Below are 14956 nucleotides of genomic sequence, written 5' to 3' on the forward strand. Positions count from 1 at the left end.
AAGAAGAAGACACTTCATCCTACTCTGATACCAACTCTCAGAATTAATTAAAAAAATTGTGTAATGCTTCTGAAAGAGAGAACAAAAATTGAGAAAAACGTAATGAATCATACTGGACTATTTGTCGATCTTATTAACTCAAACCATAGATTTTTACATATTACAAAATAGTCCTTAAACTATTAAAATATTAAAAGAAATAGAAATAACTCTATAACTAAAATTATCTTAGCATATTTAATAAATTATCTAATATAACTTATTACAACTCTTACATAGACATTTTCATATCGACTCAATAAAAAAACATACGCATTACTATATGAACATAATTTATACAGAAAAACTTCCACGTCTCTTTCCCAGCAATCTGGTATGCGACTTTAGACTTTTCGCGCGCTCCATTCAGTTGGTATAATAGTGCTTCCTCCATAGCAAAATAGTGTTTAAGAAAGATAAAAATATGTCACTAATATGTTTAATCTTCCACGCAATGTTTCTAATGTCATTTACTATTGTCTTTATATTCTTAACTACATTCTCATGTTGTGCATGGACATATATTGTAATGTAGTAGATTTCATTATAATAACATATATACATTTTTTAAACTAATATTAATATTAGGTGAGATATTATTAAACAGATAACATGGATAGATAACATGGATGTATTAGGGTTCGTTTTACGATAAAAATATAGCATTACCTCCAAATTTATTATATTATTTATTTATCTAATTTTTAAAATAATAATAAAACTTACTTTTATCAACTCATTTTATCTAAAAATTTCTCACTAATTTTTAAGCCCACTTCAAAATTTTCCAAACTAATCCTAACTTAGATTCTTGAAGTTTTCATTCAAATGAGTGTATATTCAAGTGGAATTAATCTACTTCTATTTTCAATTGATTAAATACTAAATAGATCAATTAATTAACTTATTTAAACTTATTCAAGTTATTAACTTAAAATGCGAAAATCATAATTTATTCAAAATCAAGCTATTTCATTATCTACTAGTCAAATAATTTAAATTCTCATGATTTTTCTAACAAAAAAAAAAATGAAATTTCAAAGAAAATGTTAGATTTGTTTATTTTGTCTTAACCTTTCCAAAGGAGGAATTAAAATAACCCACGTGTTACAAGTAGAATCGAGACGTACTAAACATAAGAAATAGAAACGGTAAATGAATCTGAACGAATTCTCGTCCTAATTCACTTCTTGAAACATGTACTAAATCAGCACACAATTTGTATATAACAGGATAAAGAACCTGTCTTTTTTTCAAGAAATTATGGCGAACGGGATTCCGATGAGATTTAAGAGGATGTCGACGGTCTCTGAGAGCAGCGGCAGCGAACACTCGCCGGAAGGGTCGATGAATCTCTCCGATTTGGTCAATTCGTTCATCGAGAGAGAGGCAGAGAATAATGAAGATGATATAGAATTGAGTGAATCAGAGACAGAAATCCATTCATATTCCGCCATGAAGATGGAATTAAGAAGCTTATTGGGAAACAACCATCAATTTAAAGAAGAAATACAAGCAGAGATTTGTGATTTGATTGGAAGTTCTTCATCAGAAAGAAAACGCATTTTGATGAACAGATTGCGTAACAGAGGATTTGATGCAGGTATACCCAACTTAGCAACTAATCTATTTCTAATATCTATCTTTTAAATAGCAATTAACTTAATTTCAATCAGGTCTCTGCAAATCGAAATGGGAAAGAACAGGAAAACACCCATCAGGATCATATGATTACATAGACATCAAAACATCCGACAATCGCTACATAGTTGAAATCGACATTGGAAATGAATTCTCAATTGCTCGACAATCGAAACCATACAGTTCATTATTGGATCTTTTTCCTTCAATATTGGTCATCAAGGCGGATGATTTGAAGAAGATAGTGAAATTGATGAGCAAAGCAATGAAGAATTCTTTGTACAGTGTGGAAATGTCAATACCACCTTGGCGAACCAATGGGTATATGAAAGCCAAATGGTTTAGTGCGTTTAAGCGAACCATTAACGAGTCCCCATTACAAAAAGGGTCGTATTTAGTTCCTGCGACTAAGCGAAGATCAGATGGATTTGAGCCGGTGCCACTGATTGTGTTCAAAGACTGCAATTGTAGAAAGAATTTGGGTGGTGGAAGAGTAGGACAACTAGCTTTGGCACTCAACAGTCCTGCAATATATCTTTAGATGCAAATTTTGTTTTTGTTATTGTCAATTTTGATCTTGAATTGAGATTTGTAAATGTAACAGATAACATAAGACTGAATATTAATTGAAATTTCAAAGTTTAATTGCAGATAGAAAGCAATGAAATGAGTAAATTGAATTTATACATTTGAATAATCTCAATGTTTTTTTGGCATGGATGTAGGGTGTCATGCTAAAATAATATCAATGTTCTTTGGCATGTTGTTTTTGGTGCTCGAGATGGCGAAGTTCCTCGGGCAATACAACGAGATAGGAGAAGATCATTCCGCCGAAGCAGACATGATAAAGAGGCACGATTGAATCGGTCATGATGTATTTGGCATGGTAGTTGTTTAAGCCTTTCTTGAATGCATTCTTGATACAACCTAGTCCCAACATTGGTTTCATGTGATCAAGTATTTATGGTTTCTTAGATCTTCTCTTCTCTGGCTCGATTATGAATGAGAAGATTGTTCTAATTTCAACTCATTGGACCGGCCTTGTATGATTCTATTCTTCGGCTGTCCTTGAAAGTTGTAATCAAAGGGTCAGTCTCTTTTCCCCATTTCTAGCCGATCTAAAGAAATGAATGGTTTTTTTCTTTTGGAAGGTGAGGTTCGAATTTTTCTAACTTCTGTTTGGTTTTGCTCATTTGAAATTTTTTAACTTATTTTATTGGTAAAGAAGCTGGTGAATTTGTTCCACTTTTGGTTAAATTGTTATTTAAGACTTGAATTTGAAACGTTTGATTAAGTAAGTTTGAATTTTAAATTATATCATATAAGACATGTCTATCACAATTTTTGACATTTGAGATTTCAATTTTAAAGTACGTTTATTTTTTTATCGTAATATTTTTCTTTAATTGGAAATACTCAATTTAAAACATAAATACGTATATAAATCTATTGTGTATCAAAGTTTATAAAAAATAAATATTAAATCTATTTTTTTCAATTTTTCTCAAGTATTTTTTCAGGTTACATATATTTTAATAATTCAAACCACTTTTGACAAATTAAAATGTCTAGATCTCGAAACAATACTAAGTTTAAAAGACATATGTCCAAAACGTTTGTAAATATCATTTCATTTACAAATTAGACAAATTAATTAGAAAAAACAAAAAAGAAATATGCTAGAATAACAATACACAAATTTTGTCAATTTGGAAAAATTATGATATTATCAACCTCATTTTACTCGAGAACATAGGAGTTTTATTGGGATGAAGCCTAACCCAAAAAATAATAATTTGTTTCCTATCAAGCATAATTTTGAAACCTTGTCCGGTTATCAACCCAGTGAAGGGACTAGATCATTAAGTTATTGGTTCAACCGGTGGGTCAAATAGTTCAACTAGTGGGTGTCATATAATAATAAAATAATACAAAAATAATAAAAATCTATCAAATTATTTATATAATAATAGTCAAAGTAGAGATCAAAATTTGAATTTCATATCTCACTTGTGCACTAACTTTAGTACAAGTCGCAATCTCCCCTTTGACACATGAGTCTCTTTTCATTTTTGTTAGTTACATAGTCTTATTAGCTTAGTTGGTTAAATGATTATATTTATTTGGTTAGATTACAAGTTTTAAGCATGTGTATAACATTTTTAATTTTATTTTTAACCGTTTTAAATTTATGGGCAGGTCAATTAATAATCCGACCCAAGTATTGATTTACTCTCACATATATAACTAAATTAATCATAACTCTCGACTCGACAATCTGAACACTTTGAAATTAAATATTATATATATATATATATATATATATATATATATATATATATATATATATATATATATATATATATATATATATATATATATATATATATACCCTTGGGACCGGGTCACTTTACCGAATTTATTACTTTATCGATATAATAATATTTTATTACTTTACTGAAGTTTTATACACTATTACAATACAGCACATTATGTTTAAATAATATAATCAATCATATGCAATGTATTTGATCTAAATTACTTTTGTTATGATTAATTATATCTAAAAAACTAAATTTATGCATATAAAATATTGCACCGTTATACATGTATAACATGTGTTGTGTACATTGTATAGAAACTCAATCATCTAAAGTTTATTGTAATTTTAAAATATAAATTCATGATCATACAACATAAAATTAAATGATAATACTTTGTGATTAACTATATATAGTAAACGATAGAATGGTACATAAATTATGTACAAAAACGATAGCAATGTCATCCCAAGCGTGTTATCAAAGTAGTCATTTCAAGCAATCAACCCTTTAAATAATTACTTGTTACATTAACCGGTAAAATATATCGGGAGTTATTTATCTTTTATGTACATAAAGTCAAGAATTGTGTTAATTTTGGAAAAACCAAGCTACTATATATTCATATTTTCAAAAGAATCGAATTTTGTAACTCATATACAATATATATATATATATAATCCTTAATACTTTACATATAACTTGGTCTCTTAATTATTTTTTAATTTTTTATTATCTTATTCTTTTAGTGAGAATATTATTTTACAACATTGGCCCAAGTTGGGACCGACAAAATTTAGTTATTATTTTATCGGATATTACTTTAAAAAGATTTAATTGTATTCTTTTAATCTCTATTAATCATATTATTTAATTTATTAATTAAAATTTTTATAATTAAAATTTTTATTTTTTTATTATATTTTAATACTTTTAAACCTTTTACTAAAAAAAAAATCTTTCATCCCTCAAATCATTGTTTTTTAAATCACCCATGTTATTTAAAAATTGGATCCGAACAAGCTCTTGAAGTCAACTATTTTTACTCTGAATGATAGTCTTGGTCAAATTTAATTTCATTTAAGCATTTGCAATGTTTTTCAGAATACTTGGCTTGACAATATATTTTTACAAAACTAATTTATCAAACTAAAACTAACTATTTAAGTCTTTAATTAAAATGACTCCGGTTTGGGTTATTGAAATAACCTATAGAAGAAAAAATGTTGATTGGTGAGGATTTTTTTTTTTTTTTTTGTTAAAAAAGTTCAAAAGATGTATATATATATAAATAAATACAAGATATTTTAGTATATGAAGGGATTGATTGATGAACGAAATATAGTGATGTTTGATTTTTTATTTATTTATTTATTTGAATAACTCAAAATCGAATCGGGCCTAATCACTCACTTCTTGTCCTTTTTTACAGACGAAATAAAACTTTAATTTATCAAGTCTAAGAAAAATACCTTAAAATTTATTTTTTGTTTGCACATTGATTTCTTCTTATAATGGAATATTGGAATCATTAGTTTACAATGACTAGGGCTATTTTGATTTCGTGTATTCACTCAAACTTATAAGATAAATACTAATGTTAAGTCTGTTTAAAAATGCTTAATTATTTTAATTTATTTATATTAGATTATTCAACTTATTTATTAAACATTCATAAATATGATTACTTTTATATATATATATATATATATATATATATATATATATATATATATATATATAAAATCTTATTCAATTAAACAATGATAAATAATATTGATAGCATCTTATCACTTAAATAATTGTAGCATGATCTTAAAGTTTATTCGCCTTGTAAGCATAATCAAGCTAACTTAAGTATGCATGAATGTAATGTCTTCTTAAACACAAAAACCTATATGATGACAAAAATAAATAAGATAGGGTAAATAAAGTGCTTTAACATGTTAATATCTATTTAAGTCCATATAAATTATTTACTTTAAAAAAATATTTTGAGAAATGATGGAAGAGAAATTCAAGAGAGGGAAAGATAGGACCAATCAATCGACCGAAAAAATAACAAAATTTATTTATCTTCTCTCTCACCTTTATTAATTTTTCAACTAGTGATATAGTGACACATCATTCCCTGCTTCAATTCCTCCTTCAAATTTCCACCTTTATCACTTCTTAAATTTTTTTTTAACAAAATCAATCCTTTTTTTGCAAGAAAAAAATTGTCTTCATCAATCAGAAAGTTTGAATTTTTTTTTTCATTTGAAATTTGAACTCTTCGACTTCATTTAATCAATTTTATTTTAACTTGATATAAAAATTTATAAAAAAAAAAATCACATTCATCATTCACTTCTCACACATTAAAAAAATCATCTAATTCAATCATATTTTTAATAGCAATGAAAACAAAATTAATTTTTACTTTGATAATTTTAAAAAATGATTTTGATGTTGATTACGAAAAAATAGTTTTTAAAATGTTCGTTAAATATTAAATAATGAGAATCGTTCAAATATAATCAAACAAAGAATGACATTAAAAATTAATAAAAACCAATAAAGAGAGAAAACAAATATTGTAGATACATGTACAAAAATGTCCTACATGATAAAATACTAGCTTTGAAATAACTTAATTAAAAACAACTTTTTGAATTTGTTTTAAAATAAAATAAGATTACTTTGACAAGAGAAAGGAAAATAAGTTTGAATTCTAAGTAACTTAATTAAAAACTCACTAAATAATTAAATTAAATATATTTTGATCACTATCTAGATGACCAAATTATCAATAAAAAAAACAATTAAATTAAAGAGTATATTTTAGTAAACATTAATTTAACTAGCTAGTCTCCGGTGACACGGCCAGAAACTAGTCTTTTGACGAGCTTTAACTCAACTTCAAATAATTTAAATGTTATTTATCAAAAGTCACTGATTTGAAAATATTTTGTGGCGGATTTTCTGAAAATGACTACATAAAACTAAACAAAAATAATTAATTTTATTTTATTTCTACACTTTACTATAAATATATATATAATAATATATGAATTAATGTTATTTTTCCTAAGGCACTATTTTGATGACTTGTGAGTTTTATTTAGAGTAATACAAAGTGTTTAAACATTTGTGAGACATGCTTTAAGACTTACTAAAATGGTGTTTCTATGAAAAATATTTAACTTAAATCTTGTAAATATTAAAATCACAGTGACTAAATTTTGTATGATGCTGAAATTCGATAAAATCAAACACTTTGATATAGAAGATGCCTAACTTTTCTTCGTTTAAATTTTAACATTATATTCTCTTAATTTGTTTGAGGTTTCATTGCATATCTAAATTTATGATTATTTAACAATAATTCATATTTTGTTTTGTTTGAATTAAATAGGCACAAATTTTACTATTGAAATCCCAATTTCAAAAACAACATCTAGTTCTTGAAATCCACTTTTAGATTCTAACCAATCTTATTTGAGAAAACAATAGATTATGTAGATATTGAAATTTCTACATAAAGATATAAGGGTTAAAAAAAACAAAAAAACAAAAAACAAAAACCGGTCTACAAAACATAAACCGGGTCTCCCTTATATAGATGTCATTATCACAAAACTATGGATCAATATTCGTCCTCTTAAACTAAACTGGTACCGCCGGTAACCGCCGCCGCCGGCCCACAACCACCGCCGTCTTTCTCTCTCTAAAACTTTGCACATGATCCAATTGATTCCCCATACCCACATTTTAAATTAACAATCTTTTCAAGATTCTCCAAAATGGTTTCTTCTAAAATCATCTCTCACCAGCTAAGCAATGGCCTCTACGTATCGGGTCAACCCGAACAGCTCAAAGCCCGATCGCCAACAATGGCGGCGCGTGAAGTTCCGTACACCGGCGGCGACATCAAGAAGTCTAGAGAACTTGGCAAAATGTTCGACATCTGCAATTCCTCCGATCAACTCACGCCTATTAAGAAAACATTACTGCCATCATCCTCTTTTCCCCAAAAAATTGACAACGGATACGGATCCGGTTACGGATCTCCAGGAGGAACCAAATCTGCCAGGAACTCAGGTCCGCTATTGTCACCAATTCAGAAAACCGGTCTCATCACGTCAAGTCCGTTGGGTACTTGCCGACCCGGTCAGTTCGATTCAAATGTCGGGTCAAGTAGCAAACCGGTTTACGGTTCATCTGTGACGAACTTGGTTGAGGAGATGAAGATTGGGTTTAAGGTGTCTAAACTGGTAATATGTTTTTTAGTTGTATTGATGGTGATGGGTTTGATGGTTGGAGCTTTTTTAATGGTGGTATTTGATGAACCCGTATTTTTAACCGGGTTTGGGGGAATTTTGGCTTTGGTTATAATGGCATTGATTTGGAATTTCTGTTGGAAGAAGAAAGGTTTATTAGGGTTCTTGAAAAATTACCCAAATTCTGATTTGCGAGGCGCCATTGATGGACAATATGTGAAGATTTCAGGGGTAATTATTAATCCCTTAATTTCTTTCCTCTATTAATTATTTAATAATCTTGGTATATACTATGTTAACTTAATTATTACAAATTCAAGTCTATTTTATTAGAAATGTTATCATAAGTTAAGTTATTTTCAAATAAATTTTAAAATATTTGTTCGTTCAACCTCGTTTGATTGTTAAGATAGTGACATGCGGCAATATTCCACTCGAAACATCGTTTAGAAAGGTGTCGAGATGCGTATACATTTCGACAGAATTAAAAGAGTACAAAGGAAAGGATGGGAAGTCAGCAAACCCTAAGCACAAATCCTTCTCGTGGGGATGTAGATATGTTGAGGTAATGCAATATCCATATTTGATGAAATTTCAATCTAGCAATGAAATTGAGAATTTTTTTTATGTTATTTTGAAGAGATACGTGACTGATTTCTATGTATCCGATTTCCAAACCGGGTTAAGAGCTTTAGTAAAAGCTGGTTCTGGTGCTAAGGTTGTTGTACTTGTTGAAGACAAATGGGTGTTTGATGCGAATAAGGAAGAAAATCGAGAATTATCGCCAAGTTTTCTATGTTGGCTCGCGGATCGCAACCTTTCAAGTGATGATCGGGTGATGCGCCTCGAAGAAGGGTACATTAACGAAGGGAGCACCGTTAGTGTAATGGGTGTGATCAGACGCCAAGGAAATGTTATCATGATTGTCCCCTCGATTGAGCCATTGTCAACTGGTTGTCAATGGACCCGATGTCTTCTTCCAACCTATACCAAAGGAATGGTCTTGATGTGTCATGAAAACCATACCAACAATGTGATTTCAGTGTAGATTAATATTACTATTAGATAGTGTTTAGCAGCAACTTAGACTACACAATAAACGCGTTAATTATATGAACCTAACATATTATCGTTCGGTAAGTTTTTAGGGCGATGTGAAAATGGACCTTTTATCGTATCCCACTACCGTGGTTTTTGTTCATGTGGTTAATATGTCTTATTTTAAAGAGAATAAAATTCAATATGATTTATAATTTTTAGAACTTTGTAAATTGTAGAAGTTGTTACAAAGATATTAGCAAAATTCAATATTATAATCACAATTGAAATGATTTTTTTATTGTTTTGGGTCTAGAAGTTATTTTGTTGAATCAATATCCAATTTCTTTGTTAAAATTTTAAGGATTTTGATGCAGATTTCAAATCATTATAAAAAATGGTCTTATTTAATTTAGATGATGTTTAAATTATTTTCTAAAATATTAAATTGTAAAAAATATTGATAAAAGAAAGTAGATTATAACATATGAACATGTTAGAAGGGTATCACATTTAAATGTCTCAATAAATAAAGGGAAAAACATGTTTCCTTTCCCTTTCTAGTAAATAAGAAGAGGTATCACATTTATTTCAGATATGAAATTTCTTTTCCTTTTCTGTTTAATTTGTATTAGATGTTTGTTTGATTTGGTGAAAGTCTTATGTCTATATCTAATTACTTGAAAATTGAAATATTTTTAGATAATTTATTATTATTATTTTTAATGTTAAGAAGCTATCATAAGCATTACCCTATATATATATATATATTAAAAGATATTTAAATATTATACACTAATTAAATAATTATATATATGTTTTATTTGAAAACACTTTTTAAATTTTATTTTTCATATGATGCTGAGACATTAAAAATCTATCGTATTTGAGTTGTCTTTCTAATTTTTTTTTGTGCACTATCTAGTTTGAGAGAAATCGTTGAACTTTAAATGATCGTAGTCGTTCGATTCGTATTATTCATAAAAGAAGTGATAGGGGAGGAAATTTAGGAGAGAAAATGGAGGAAGGACTTGTCACTAGAAAAAGGATAAAGAGTGAGAATAGAGAGAATATAGAGAAAATTTATTATTTTTTCAACAAATTAGATTGCACATCATTCATTTTCACAAATTCTCTCTCCCAATTATTTATCTATTCATAATAATATTATTACAATGTTTTATGTAATTTCTGGAAAGTCAGTTTTCGAGTACTTACGAGCTCGATAACATATTGAGTACCGTTTTTTTTATCGTGTTATCCTCTAATTTTGTGCTTAAACGATTTTTTTAATTTTTAATATACATGGCCTCTTAAAAAAAATCTTATATTCAAAAATAAAAAATTAAAAAAAAAAACATTTTTACAATTTTAAACAATTATGATAAAGAGAGTATCCAATCTTTAAAATCACAATTTATGAAAGTTGGCAACCATTAACCATACAAAAAAAAAAATACCCCTTTGAATGATATACTAGGAACCGTCCGATCAGAATATATCGAGAATCTCCATAATCAAACGGTTACAAAGCGGACAAGATCCACGGTTCACCCACAACTCTCTCGAACACACCCTACAAAAAGTATGTCCACACGGTATAAAAGCCGCACCTTTTTTTCTTCCCATGCACACGCAGCACACCGAATCACAACCCTCCGCCACCATATCCACACCGTCCGATTCCTCTATCAGTCTCATCAACGACACCCTCCTCGACGGCGGCGTCATAGGTTCCTCGACACCATCCTCACCGTCCGATTCTTCACCAGCTCGAATCTGCCGCTCCGCCGCCAACGCCGCCGCCAAGTTCATCACTGTCCTTGTCGGATTTTGACCGTTACAGAGAATCTCCGGGAAAGGAGGAGGATGACTCCGGCGAACGTCAACCGGTTCGATCTGAATCGGTGGAGGACCTTCTTCGATGATGGTGGTCCGAGTCCGACGTCTTCGGGTACCCCAGGTAGTCCCACAACATCCTATACCCATGAATTAAGGACAAATCCAAATCCAAATCCAAAGTTCAAATCTTGATGAGATGGGAAAGAAGGGATTGTTAGAGAGAGAGATTCTAGGGTTTATAATTATATGGGTTGTGTTTTGAAATGTTCATCGGCAGCTCCGCCATGAAATAAAGACTCGAGCTTTGAATTAAAAAAAAAAAAAAACAAGAATGAGACAAAATAGAAGACGAGAGAGAAAGAGACAGGACTATTTTAATTTTTGGATAAGTAGCTTTAATTAGATATATATTTCTGATATGTTACATCAACCAATTTGGACTTTTTAAATAATGAACTAAGCATTATAGTAATTTATCTATTAAAATATTTTTTACTTTTTAAAAATATTAATTATATAATATTGTTTTAAAATAATGAAATAAACCAATCAAATTCGTTTCATTTGAATTGGATTCAGAGAATACTATCATATTATTATATAAGTCATAGCCAATACTTTTATTTTATGAATATTAATTATTATTAACCAAAGTATTAATATATTTAACAGAAATAATTGATTACATCATAGAAGATTTTTACTTTTATTTTTTAAAAAAAAAGTTTTTTATTCTTGGAAAAACCCAAAATATTAAACAAGCTTCCAGAATATTTTGATTAATTACAAGAATATTATAGTTGACCAGGAAATATTATACTTTTTAATAACTTTGATTTTATTCAGAAAATATTTAATAAAATGCAATACTTTTAAAATACTATAGAGTTTTAAAGAATAAACTTTATCAGAAATAAAATTTAAAATTATTACACTTTTAAATTTAAAATTCAAATATACTTATTTGAGATTGTTTGAATAAGTTTAAATCCTGAATTGATAAAATATTGTTATGTTGTGTTTAATTAATTAACATATTCAATCTTATTGTTATGTGACTTTTGATATTGATATAGTTAGATCTCTCTAAAAATGAGTTGGATAATAGATTTTGTGCTATTTCATTTGGACAATATTAATAAACTTAATTATGTTAAAATTTTGATATTATAATTAATAACGCCTTTAAGTAACTTTTGGGAATAAAACGATAACATGGCCCGATTAAGCCGTATTTTGTGGGAATGGTTGACTATCTAAACACACATCATATTTTATAATCAAACAAGCCCTAATAATTAAATTAGACTTCTTAATTACTCAAATTAATAGAACATTAGCAAATGGCTAATCAAAAGACCCATTGAATCTTGGAGCTTTAATTGCCACGTGGGATTTGCCATTGTTGTAAGTGAAGTAATCCCAAAGAGTTAATTAATTCATTTTTTTTTTATCATAATAGCTATTTATTTATTTATTTTACTTTTTAAATGTATATATTTTTTCTTTCATAGATTAATTCATTACATGATTGGTTTCATTTAGAATAAAACAAATGAACTAAATAAGACAGTTAAGTAAGAATAGTAGTTTATAAAAAATATCATAGTTCGATTTTAAATGTAAGTAAAATCATTACTGTGTGATTATGCTAGTTTTCTAAATTAAAAAAATTAATTACTTTATATTTCTTTTTCATAATTTAATTAAAATATGTCAAATAACATGTATTTTGACAATTATCTATCCAAATTTAAATTCATCTATTTTGGTTATACTAGCTTTTTAAATTAAAAATATTTAATTACTTTGGTTTTTTCATTATTTATTTAAAATATATCAAATAACATCTATGTTGACATAATTATCTATTAAAATTTGGTTTTGGTAAAAAAAAATAAGTGAGTTCTAATGATCTAGGCATTACATTTTCTTCTTTCTCTTTAGTAATAATTTCTTACAGGGTTAATGAAACATTGGTAATAAAAAAATAAGAATAGTTATCTTATATTAATATTTAAAAATATATATTAGCTGAATTAAATATTCCTTTGACTGGAATAAAAAGGCAGTAATATATACGAAAAAGGAAAAGGAAAATAAAGTGTTCATTAAAGTTTTCTAGAGAATTTGAAATTCAAAAAATGGGTAGCAAAGTCTCAAGAACACTAACAAAATACCCTAATTTTGTAGTCTAATATCAAATGAGTCATTAAACATTAAAAATATCATGTATATTTTTTTTTCATAGTTAGGGTACCATTGAATACTAAATTTTGAATTATTTATTTGGATATATGACCAATCGTTTATGCCTCAAAGAAGTAGAAAATTTATTAACGAAATCACATTTTTTTACATAATAATGCACGGTTAACCGTTTCAACAAATAGAGTATCTAACACTTTAATTTGTATAAACCATTCTCAAGGATCCTCGACCCAACAAAAAAGTTATTCTAAAACAAACTAAAACATCAATTCTTATACTCAAAGTTTTGATAAAGATATCAAAATTTGAAAAAAGAGGGTGATTAGACTTAATGACTAAGCATAATTTTAAATATTTATTTATCTTTCTCCTATTCATTAATAATTTATCTTTCTTATTTTTTATTAATAATTTATTTTTACCTCTCCATTAATAATTTATTTATATTGCAAAATTAAAGTAAATTTTATTATTTATTTCTTTGTTAATACTTTATTTATTTATTTTTAAAATGAGTAATAATAAGAAAAATAAATAATTCAAATATATAAATATATAAGTTTTAAATATATATATATATATATATATATATATATAATTTACTCAAAACTTCAGTAGTTGTTTATCTCTTTTCTCTATTTAATATTATTTTCATATTTTATTTTCTTAAATATATTATAAATTCAATCAATTCACTCAAAATACTATCCTCTCTTATATTATCATATTATGTTACCTCTTATCCTAAAGTGTTTTTTTTTTATATGTTAGAATATTAATAGTTCATAATTTAAGTTATATTTGTCTTGAATATTATTAGTTCATATATTATATTTAATAAACTAATATTCAAGATAAATATAACATAAATTATGATTATTAGTATTCAACCTAGATAAAAAAAAATACTTTTAATAAAGTTAACTAATATAAGTATAATATATAACATTTTGAGTTAAATGATTGAATTTATAATACATTCAAAAAATTAATAAAATATGGAAAAAAAACAGTGAAAAAAGATAATACAACTAGTAGAGAGAGTTTGGGTAAAAAATATATATATAATTTTAAAAATTATATTTTTATATATTTGATTATTTATTTTTTCTATTATTACTCATTTTAAAAACAAAAATAAATTATTAACGCAAATAAATAAATAAATAAATATATATATATATATATATATATATATATATATTAATAGATGAGAGAAATAATTAATTAAAAAAAATTAAGAATTTTTATATTTAATTTTTTATTCTTTAAAATATATATTGATAAAATATAATATTTATTTTAAAACATATATATTTTTATTTAATTTATTATTTTGTTTTACTCTAATTTTTTTTATAAATAAATAAGTTAAATAAAAAAATATATAAACATATATTTACAAATTATAAAATAGAAATAAATTATTAATAAAAAAAGAAAGAAATTATTAATGAATAGGATATAGATAAATAAATATTTGAAATTATGTTTAGTCATTAAGTTTAGTCACCTTTTCACGTCATTTCGGTGCACATTCATTGCAAATTCTTCGTTCCCTCTATCATTACTATTTCCAAAAATACTAGGTAATTAAAAGGT

The 14956-nt window shown here is 26.7% G+C and overlaps 4 protein-coding genes across 4 annotated transcripts; 2 read left to right on the top strand and 2 right to left on the bottom strand.

Moving 5' to 3' along the window:
* Positions 1-1285: 1285 nt before the first annotated feature.
* On the top strand, positions 1286-2317 carry LOC124912573. Its single transcript, XM_047453212.1, has 2 exons — positions 1286-1642; positions 1716-2317. Exons 1-2 carry the CDS (start codon positions 1303-1305, stop codon positions 2219-2221), a joined length of 846 nt encoding a protein of 281 aa, XP_047309168.1. The 5' UTR covers positions 1286-1302; the 3' UTR covers positions 2222-2317.
* Positions 2318-2421: 104 nt separating this feature from the next.
* On the bottom strand, positions 2422-2629 carry LOC124911160. Its single transcript, XM_047451609.1, has one exon. The coding sequence runs from the start codon at positions 2627-2629 to the stop codon at positions 2426-2428; it is 204 nt and encodes a 67-aa protein (XP_047307565.1). The 3' UTR covers positions 2422-2425.
* Positions 2630-7786: 5157 nt separating this feature from the next.
* LOC124912888 (uncharacterized membrane protein At1g16860-like) lies at positions 7787-9311 on the top strand. The gene is made up of 3 exons (XM_047453525.1): positions 7787-8494; positions 8673-8828; positions 8904-9311. The coding sequence occupies exons 1-3, from the start codon at positions 7787-7789 to the stop codon at positions 9309-9311; spliced, it is 1272 nt and encodes a 423-aa protein (XP_047309481.1).
* Positions 9312-10745: 1434 nt separating this feature from the next.
* On the bottom strand, positions 10746-11379 carry LOC124913440 (LON peptidase N-terminal domain and RING finger protein 2-like). The gene has a single exon (XM_047454023.1). The coding sequence runs from the start codon at positions 11288-11290 to the stop codon at positions 10793-10795; it is 498 nt and encodes a 165-aa protein (XP_047309979.1). The 5' UTR covers positions 11291-11379; the 3' UTR covers positions 10746-10792.
* Between the last annotated feature and the right edge of the window lie 3577 nt (positions 11380-14956).

This window comes from Impatiens glandulifera, chromosome 8 (genome assembly GCF_907164915.1).
Source record: "Impatiens glandulifera chromosome 8, dImpGla2.1, whole genome shotgun sequence".
NCBI classification, from domain to species: domain Eukaryota; kingdom Viridiplantae; phylum Streptophyta; class Magnoliopsida; order Ericales; family Balsaminaceae; genus Impatiens; species Impatiens glandulifera.

Coding starts and splice junctions, on each gene's coding strand:
- LOC124913440 (XM_047454023.1), bottom strand. CDS start 11,290: ATGGGTATAGGATGTTGTGGGACTACCTGGGGTACCCGAAGACGTCGG.
- LOC124911160 (XM_047451609.1), bottom strand. CDS start 2,629: ATGAAACCAATGTTGGGACTAGGTTGTATCAAGAATGCATTCAAGAAA.
- LOC124912888 (XM_047453525.1), top strand. CDS start 7,787: ATGGTTTCTTCTAAAATCATCTCTCACCAGCTAAGCAATGGCCTCTAC. Junction 8,495..8,672: donor AATATGTGAAGATTTCAGGG/GTAATTATTAAT, acceptor TTGATTGTTAAG/ATAGTGACATGCGGCAATAT. Junction 8,829..8,903: donor GGGGATGTAGATATGTTGAG/GTAATGCAATAT, acceptor GTTATTTTGAAG/AGATACGTGACTGATTTCTA.
- LOC124912573 (XM_047453212.1), top strand. CDS start 1,303: ATGGCGAACGGGATTCCGATGAGATTTAAGAGGATGTCGACGGTCTCT. Junction 1,643..1,715: donor TAACAGAGGATTTGATGCAG/GTATACCCAACT, acceptor AATTTCAATCAG/GTCTCTGCAAATCGAAATGG.